The 9,650-nt window shown below is 47.8% G+C and overlaps 1 protein-coding gene across 1 annotated transcript in view; it reads right to left on the reverse strand.

Annotated features, from left to right (window-relative positions):
* LOC309530352 (uncharacterized protein) overlaps nucleotides 1-9,650 on the reverse strand; it is a 302,362-nt gene that overhangs the window by 166,306 nt on the left and 126,406 nt on the right. The window contains exons 2-4 of the mRNA XM_082219248.1: nucleotides 5,808-6,300; nucleotides 5,524-5,605; nucleotides 4,478-4,560 (exon numbers count right to left, since the gene is read on the reverse strand). Coding sequence (XP_082075374.1) covers nucleotides 4,478-4,560; nucleotides 5,524-5,605; nucleotides 5,808-6,209 — 567 coding nt within the window. The 5' untranslated portion in view covers nucleotides 6,210-6,300. The remainder of the gene's footprint in view (nucleotides 1-4,477; nucleotides 4,561-5,523; nucleotides 5,606-5,807; nucleotides 6,301-9,650) is intronic.

Raw genomic sequence — 9,650 nt, forward strand, 5'->3', positions numbered from 1 at the left:
CTTTTTGCTGGCTGAAAGAGTGGATGCTCCTCGAGAATACAGATATCTTGGATTTAGAAGGTTTTAATAATACATTTGGTTGGCATGCATATTTATGGTATGACAAAATCAAAGTGCACACGGCCTTTAAAAATCACATTGTCAGAAAAGCGTTGTTTAATGTCTGGATAAGATATAAAGACCTGTTGGAAAACAAAACCCCTAGATGGGTGTCACCCTTGGAGGCTAAGGCACTGAAGAAATTCAATATGGAGGCCGGATGGCCAAAGTATTGGGAGATTTTGGAACAGGACGGAGACAAATTGAAACTACAGAGTCATGAGAAATTGAAACCTAAAGTACGAGATTGGCTCCATTATTATCAAATAATGGAGGTTTATAAACAAGACAGGAAAATTGGCTTCCAGGTGGAAAAATCAAAACTAGAGACTGAACTGTTAGAACCCAATACTAAGAATTTGTCAAAAATGTATAATTTGCTGCTGAAATGGAATACACAAGATGAAACAGTTAAATCAGCTATGATTAAGTGGGCACAGGACATTGGTCATAATATTATGTTTGCTGACTGGGAAAGGTTGTGGAACACCGGTATTAAATTTACGGCATGTAATGCCTTAAAGGAAAATATTATGAAAATGATTTATAGGTGGTACATGACCCCAGTCAAGCTAGCAAAAATTTACCACTTGCCTGATAATAAATGTTGGAAATGTAAAGAAACTGAAGGTACTTTTTACCATCTTTGGTGGACATGCCCGAAGATTAAGGCTTTCTGGGAAATGATATATAATGAAATGAAAAAGGTACTTAAATGTACTTTCCTTAAGAAACCGGAGGCCTTTCTCTTGGGTATTGTCGGCCAATTGGTGCCAAAGAAAGATAGAACTTTCTTTATGTACGCAACAACAGCAGCAAGAATACTCATTGCAAAGTATTGGAAGACACAAGATCTACCCACCTTGGAAGAATGGCAGATGAAAGTGATGGACTATATGACACTGGCTGAGATGACTGGCAGAATCCGCGATCAGGAAAAAGAGACGGCGGAAGAAGAATGGAAGAAATTTAAAATTTATCTAAAGGACTACTACAAACTTGATGAATGCTAGAATGTCGAGGTTTTCAGAAAGAAAGGGTTACAGTAATATAAGATTAGATTAAGGAAAAGACTAAGATGACAGAGATTGGACAGGAATATTTAGAAGTTGCTAAAAAATTATGGACATTGGGATGCAGAAAGGGGAGGTATGGGGGAGTCCGAGAAAAGAGGTTTATGGAAAAAATAATATGAAACTATATGTGTTTGTATGTCTTTTTATGTGTTTGTTTGTCTTAAAAAACTTTGTAAAACCAATAAAAATTTTATATATATATAAAAAAAGTAGGGAGTCAAGAGATAAAAGGAACAACTGGCAAGTTTGGCCTTGGAGTTCAAAATGAAGCAGGGCAAAGGCTAAAAGAGTCCTGCCAAGAGAACAAGCTGGTCATCACAGACACTCTTTTCCAACAACACAAGAGACGACTCTACACATGGACATCCCCAGATGGGCAGCATCAAAATCAGATTGATTATATTCTCTGCAGCCAAAGATGGAGAAGCTCTATACAGTCAGCAAAAACAAGACCTGGAGCTGACTGTGGCTCAGATCATCAGCTTCTTATAGCAAAATTCAAGCTTAAACTGAAGAAAGTAGGAAAAACCACTGGGCCGGTAAGATACAATCTAAGTCAAATCCCTTATGAATACACAGTGGAAGTGAGGAACAGGTTTAAGGATTTAGATTTGGTGGATAGAGTGCCTGAAGAACTATGGATGGAGGCTCATAACATTATACAAGAGGCAGCAACTAAAACCATCCCAATGAAAAGGAAATGCAAGAAAGCAAAGTGGCTGTCCAACGAGGCCTTACAAATAGCGGGGGAGAGAAGGCAAGCAAAATGCGAGGGAGATAGTGAAAGATACAGGAAACTGAATGCAGATTTCCAAAGAATAGCAAGGAGAAACAAGAAGGCCTTCTTAAACGAGCAATGCAAAGAAATAGAGGAAAACAATAGAATGGGAAAAACCAGAGATCTGTTCAAGAAAATTGGAGATATGAAAGGAACATTTCGTACAAAGATTACCATAATAAAAGACAAAAGTGGAAAGGACCTATCAGAAGCAGAAGACATCAAGAAGAGGTGGCAAGAATACACAGAGGAACTATACCAGAAAGAAATGGATGTCTCGTATACCCCAGGTAGTGTGGTTGCTGACCTTGAGCCAGACATCCTGGAGAGTGAAGTCAAATGGGCCTTAGAAAGCACTGCTAATAACAAGGCCAGTGGAAGTGATGATATTCCAGCTGAACTATTAAAATTTTTAAAAGATGTTGCTGTTAAGGGGCTACGCTCCATATGCCAGCAAATTTGGAAAACTCAGCAGTGGCCAGAGGATTGGAGAAGATCAGTCTACATCCCAATCCCAAAGAAGGGCAGTGCCAAAGAATGCTCCAACTACCGCACAATTGCACTCATTTCACACGCTAGCAAGGTTATGCTTAAAATTCTACAAGGCAGGCTCAAGCAGTATGTGGACCGAGAACTCCCAGAAGTGCAAGCTGGATTTAGAAGAGGCAGAGGAACCAGAGACCAAATTGCAAACATGCGCTGGATTATGGAGAAAGCTAGAGAGTTCCAGAAAGACATCTACTTCTGCTTCATTGACTATGCAAAAGCCTTTGACTGTGTCGACCACAGCAAACTATGGCAAGTTCTTAAAGAAATGGGAGTGCCTGATCACCTCATCTACAGTTAGAACTGGATATGGAACAACTGATTGGTTCAAAATTGGGAAAGGAGTACGACAAGGCTGTATATTGTCCCCCTGCTTATTTAACTTATATGCAGAATTCATCATGCGAAAGGCTGGGCTGGATGAATCCCAAGCCGGAATTAAGATCGCCGGAAGAAATATCAACAACCTCAGATATACAGATGACACAACCTTGATGGCAGAAAGTGAGGAGGAATTAAAGAACCTTTTAATGAGGGTGAAAGAGGAGAGCACAAAATATGGTCTGAAGGTCAACATCAGAAAAGCGAATATCATGGCCACTGGTCCCATCACCTCCTGGCAAATAGAAGGGGAAGAAATGGAAGCAGTAAGAGCTTTTACTTTCTTGGGCTCCATGATCACTGCAGATGGTGACAGCAGTCACAAAATTAAAAGACGCCTGCTCCTTGGGAGAAAGGTGATGGCATACCTAGACAGCATCTTAAAAAGCAGAGACATCACCTTACCAACAAAGGTCCGTAGAGTTAAAGCCACGGTCTTCCCAGTAGTGATGTATGGAAGTGAGAGCCGGACCATAAAGAAGGCTGATCGCCAAAGAATTGATGCTTTTGAGTTATGGTGCTGGAGGAGACTCTTGAGAGTCCCATGGACTGCAAGAAGATCAAACAGATCCATTCTTAAGGAAATCAGCCCTGAGTGCTCACCGGAAGGACAGATTGTGAAGTTGAGGCTCCAATACTTTGGCCACCTCATGAGAAGAGAAGACTCCCTGGAAAAGACCCCGTTGTTGGGAAAGATGGAGGGTACAAGGAGAAGGGGACGACAGAGAATGAGATGGTTGGACAGTGTTCTCGAAGCTACAAACATGAGTCTGACCAAACTGTGGGAGGCAGTGGAAGACAGGAGTGCCTGGCGTGCTCTGGTCCATGGGGTCACGAAGAGTCGGACACGACTAAACAACTAAACAACAACAACAATTTTGGATGGCCATCTGTCTTGGATGATCTAGCAACGCAGGGGGTTGGACTTGATGACCCTTGGGGTCCCTTTCAACTCTAGGATTCCATGAAAACTGCAACTACAGATGAATCCTACTGGCGAAATTCAGAAGGCTGGTGTCAGAGTTCTATGGGTAGGAAATCCCACACTTCACAGCTGGAGTTCACACTTTCTTAGCAAGAACACGATATTCACAGACTTGGCTGAGTTGAGTTTCGGGCCTCATGAGAACAGCAGCTCATTCCCAGAGGGTCTGTAAGTTTGCATAATCTAGCAGAGATTCCTGCAACGCAGGGGGTTTCCTGGCTCTGAGAGACAAGCAGGGAGGGTGGCTTCTGGCAGAAGGAGAGGGGGCCACCGATGGCTCCTCCTTCTCCTGACTCATCTCTGCCTCTCGACTTTCCTCTCCCACTCGCCTCCTTCCTCTTCTGCCTCTGATTCTGCACTGCATTCTGCCTCAGAGTCTCCCAGCTCACTAATCCCTGTTTCCCCTTCAGCTTCTGACACCTCCTCTTCACAGGCTTCTCCCTCTTGCCCCTCTGACCGCTCATCTTTCCTCCACCTCCACTTCTTGGGCTCTCAGCCATCTTCCCTTCCTGGTTCCCCAGCTGCTTCCTCCCACCACTCCTCTGTGCCAAACCAGTCCATGACATTGCTCCATCCCTCGGCCTCTGTCCCCACAAGGCAGCTTCCCCTGACCTGATCTGGATCCACAGCCGCTGCTTCCCTTCTGCCCCCATGAAAAGGCGGATCAGGAGGTTTTGCTGGCATCCTTCTGTCACCTGCAAGAGAAAAAATGTAAACAGGACGCCAGGAGTGCCTGCTTCTCTCACAGGGGAAACAGGGCATCTCTAACTACAGATGGGCCTTTGAGAAAGCCTTACTTGCTGAAAGCATTTGGAGGTTTGTGCCCATTTCATATGTTAGATGTGCAAAAACCCATCTCCCCTCCTCTGGACCCTTGTTCCCAACTGTCTCCCCGCAAAAGAAGATGAAAAGAATATCAGTGTTTGTTAAAAAAAAAAAAAGTTCTGTTGGCATAAAAGAGTCCCCGAGAAGAGTATCCTTGCACAGTACTGGTGTAGCTGCTCTGTGAGTCGCCTACTGTGGTCCTCTAGGAGTTCAGACTGTTCCAGTAGCCGATGCTGAGTGCTTTCCTGATCCTCAGATCCTAGCTGCCCCAACGTCACTGCAGACAGTTACAGCTTGCCACCAACTGCTCCAACGCACAGCCACTGGCTCCATACACCACCAGGATTCACCAGCTCCCTGCTCAGATGCTGTCAGTCGTTTTGCACTCTGCACAAGCTCAGAAACACTGGGCCCATAACCTGTCAGTGTTTGTAAAAAAAGGGGGGGGTTCTGACCTCCCTTTGTTGCCTCAGCCTGGTCCTCAGACCCTTGTTGGCATAAAAGAGTCCACAAGAAGAGTATCCTTGCAGAGTACTTTCTGCTTTTATTCTTAAAAGCCTTTCTGCAAAAGTGACTGACCAACTGTACACAGAAGCGACTGACCAACTGTACACCCATCAACACTACCAGCTTTCACCAACCAACCAACCCAAACCAAACTAACATTTCTCACTTTATATATACAACCCGGTGCAGGCCGCTGACTCATGCTGACCCAGCTGTTTAAGCATTAAAGAAACAGCTGCCAATTTTTAGCCGTGACAAAGAACCCTCAGATGAGTTGGAAAACCAACAGAATGACACCAGTGGAGAAAAACCACCTTCCTCCTTACCCAGTGGCCGCTCTCTGGTGTCCAACGGAGGCCTCTCTGCCTCACAGGAATCCAGGTCCATTTCTGCAAAGAGATCCTTTCCCTGAGAAAGAAACAAGGATTCAAAACAGAGAATGGGGAGAAATATTAGTAAAAGAATGACAAAGACAAAAACATTCAGGGTGTTACATCTCATTCCATGGATGCCTTGCCAGAAAACGGATGGGCCAACAGTAGAGCATTATGGGATGTTCTCCATCCTATTTGGAGTCCCTTGGGAGTATCCAGAGGAAAGTCTCTCTCACCTGCTTTCTCTCCTCTGCCTGACTCAGGAGGAAACCTTCGGCCAGGGCCACCGCCTGGGAACTGGTCTCCGCTCCACAGTCCCTCACCCAGCTCTCCATCTCCGGTGGAAGGACAGCCAGGAACTGCTCCAAGATCACCAGGTCCAGCATCTCAGCTTTCGTGTGCCTTTCTGGCTTCAGCCACTGATGGTCAAGGTGGTAGAGTCGGCTGCAAACCTCTCGGGGTCCTTTGTCCTCCTGGAAGCAGAACCGCCTCAACTGCTGGCTCTGCACCTCTGAGCAGAGGGTGTCCTCCTCACCCAGGATCTTCTGCACTGGGTTTTCCCAGAATCCCCCACTGCTCCCAGTTTGGATGTCATGGCCTCTTCCTGCTCCAGGGCCAGCTGAGTCTTGCTCATCCATCTGTGCTCTCAGGAAGCCTCTGAGAGATCGGAAGGAACCCTTTGGTCTTCTGCCAAGTTCTGTCCGTCTTAATGAAAACCTCTAGGAAATCCTACAAAGCAAATACATTGTTCTGTTACAGAATTTGTAGGTCAGTAGAAGAAAAAGATTCCCTGAGCAAGCATGGATGAGTCTTGCTGGGAACTAGGGCTGGACTGCACCGCATTCCAGTCCATGAGCTATCTTTTTGGGGGGGAAAGAAGAGTAGGAGGAGAAGAAATATGTCTCTAGCCTTCTAGCAATGCAAAATGTGAAGGCAACTGAAGGGATTAATGTGAGGTGAATCAGTCTGGTTTCTGCTGCCTTCCAGTCAATGCATGAAGTCAGAACTGACCGACAAGGGAGTCATTTGTATCTTGTGAATAATGGATGCTTGGTTCTAGTGGGGGTCCTCACCTGGGGGTCCTCAGGAGTTGTTCTCCCCCCACCCCCACTCCCCTGCTCCTGTCTCCTTTTCTTGCACTTGGACTCTCTGCCGCTCTCCAGACAGACTCCTGGGGTGGGGTCCCTTTTTCTTTGCTCCGAGGGCCAGGAATGTATCTGGCCAACCCCTGAGGGCCAAGTGGATGTGGCCAAAGACACCTCCCTTGAAATTTAGGCGGGTAATTTAGTATTAGTAATAATAATAATAATAATTTATTATTTGTACCCCGCCCATCTGGCTGGGTTTCCCCAGCCACTCTGGGCGGCTTCCAACAAAGATGAAAGATACACTAAAATGTCACATATTAAAAACTTCCCTGAACAGGGCTGCCTTCAGATGTCTTCTGAATGTCAGGTAGTTGTTTATCGCTTTGACATCTGATGGGAGGGCGTTCCACAGGGCAGGCGCCACTACCGAGAAGGCCCTCTGCCTGGTTCCCTGTAACTTGGCTTCTCGCAATGAGGGAACCGCCAGAAGGCCCTCGGAGCTGGACCTCAGCGTCCGGGCAGAACGATGGGGGAGGAGACGCTCCTTCAGATATACTGGACAGAGGCCATTTAGGGCTTTAAAGGTCAGCACCAACACTTTGAATTGTGGTCGGAAACGTAATGGGAGCCAATGTAGGTCTTTCAAGACCAGTGTTATATGGTCTCGGCGGCCGCTCCCAGTCACCAGTCTAGCTGCCGCATTCTGGATTAGTTGTAGTTTCCGGGTCACCTTCAAAGGTAGCCCCACGTAGAGCGTGTTGCAGTAGTCCAAGCGTGAGATAACTAGAGCATGCACCACTCTGGCGAGACAGTCCGCGGGCAGGTAGGGTCTTAGCCTGCGTACCAGGTGGAGGTGGTAGACAGCTGCCCTGGACACAGAGTTAACCTGTGCCTCCATGGACAGCTGTGAGTCCAAAATGACTACCAGGCTGCGCACCTGGTCCTTCAGGGGCACAGTTACCCTATTCAGGACCAGGGAATCCTCCACACCTGCTCACCTCCTGTCCCCCAAAAACAGTACTTCTGTCTTGTCAGGATTCAACCTCAATCTGTTAGCCGCCATCCATCCTCCAACCGCTTCCAGACACTCACACAGGACCTTCACCGCCTTCACTGGTTCTGATTTAAAAGAGAGGTAGATAGCTTCACACACACATAGCCATTGATGCCCAGGTCCCTGGAGGCTCAGTGAGTAGCAGCGCCCATTTCCAGCAACAATCCCTTTGGGAGAGAGAGGATGTGGTCCTGGGATGCCCTGCTCTGGGTGCGAGGGGATTGCTGCAGTGGCCTCCGTGGGGAGCTGTCCTGGGAGACGACTGGGAAACTGGTCCCCAATGCAGCAGCCGGACTATGGGCTGGGATCCCTCTCTTTATTCCTGGCCTTTCTCTCCCACCCTTTTTTTCGGGGGGGGGGGGCTAGTCCACCTCCTCCTCTGGTTTTGGAAAACAATTTGCAGATGTTTCCTCTGTTGTGCAATGAGGCTGAGCGACGTCACACAGAGTTAAAGTCCCAGGGACTCCTTTGTTTAAACAAGGGAGATTTTTTTCTGAAAGGGGGGGTCAAATGAGTTTGGGACCCTCTGATCTGCAGGAAGGAGAGCGTGGCAGACCTGGCCCCTCCCTGGCAGGACCCTCTCCTCCCTGACTTGCCCCCCCCCCCGCAGGAGCAGATCAGACCCCCCAGGCCCCCTCCCCTGCTGCAGCCCTGGGACCCCCACCAGATCCCAGAGAGAAAGGAGACTCACCAGATCCCAGGAGGGGCAGCGAGGCAGCCCTTTTTTATATTGTTACGGAAAAATCTGGGTGCAAGCCAGCTTGGGGGTGGCAGGCTGTGTTTGTCCTACGATGCCTCACCCCTGTGTCCTCCAGCCCAGTATCTGCCCCTGAAGCAGCCACCTCACTCCCAATGACAGGGGTGGCTCTGGGCAATCCTGGCCACACGCCCTGATCTGTGCCAGGGCCCAAGAAAGCATTGCAAACAGAGATGCAATCGCTTGTATCTTGAGGATAATTGAGCCCATTGAGGATAATTAATTGCACTTTCAGATGATGATGATTATTTCACCATTTGTCAACTGAGGGCCCTTGGAATGTAGGACAGGACTCTGCCCCAGGGAGCTTACATTCAGGTTTGACAGCGTGGGGAGAGAACAGCAGAGGGAGAGTTGGAAGCTGCAGGGGTAGGAAGACAGGGAGGTTAAACAAGGGCAGGGATTGGGAGCCCACTGCCTGCCAAGTGGAAGCAGAGTCAGACCACATCCGGAAGACTTCAGGTTCCCCATTCCTGAGCAAGAGCTTCACTCAGAATATGGGCTTTGAAGCAGAATAGGTGTACAAAAGGGGGCAGGAATGACGAAAGAATTGAAGACTTCTAAAGTGACCCAAAGTCCTACAGCCAGAAAAGTTGAGGCCACATGCAGGTGTTTCTCAGGAGAAAGATGATTCTGCGTCCCTTGAAATGTCACCTGAATCGGTCTGGGCAAATGCACACAACCAAGTTTTCTTGGCATGAAAATAGTTGAACAAACCATTGCAGAATTCTGGGGATGTGAAGGTCTAGAATGTCTGCTGAAAGTTCTCTTGGAAATTCCTAGTGCTCCCTCACAGAACTCCATTTCCCAAGGTTCCTTAAGATTGGGAATGAGAAAAGTCAGAGCCTTCTGGGTCAGGCCAAAGGAGACCCATCGAGTCCAGGATCCTCTTCTCCCAATGGCCAACTATGGACGGCAATGGGCAAGCAGGATTGGAGCCCCAGAGCCTCTCCCTTGACGCTGTTTCCTGCAAGTGGGATTCAAAAGCATCGCTGCCTCTGATGGTGGAGGGAGAGCAGAGCCAGCCGGACTAGGAGCCATTAGAGCTTCTCCTCCATGAATCTGCCTAGTCCATCTTTCAGGCCACCCAGGTTGACATCTTTCCACAGGGAGGGAGCCACTGCCAAGAAGGCCCTTTGCCTGGTACCCTGCAGCTGAATCACCAGAGGAGGAGGACCTC

The sequence above is a fragment of the Podarcis vaucheri genome (assembly GCF_965113315.1).
Source record: "Podarcis vaucheri genome assembly, chromosome: 4".
In the NCBI taxonomy this organism is placed as follows: domain Eukaryota; kingdom Metazoa; phylum Chordata; class Lepidosauria; order Squamata; family Lacertidae; genus Podarcis; species Podarcis vaucheri.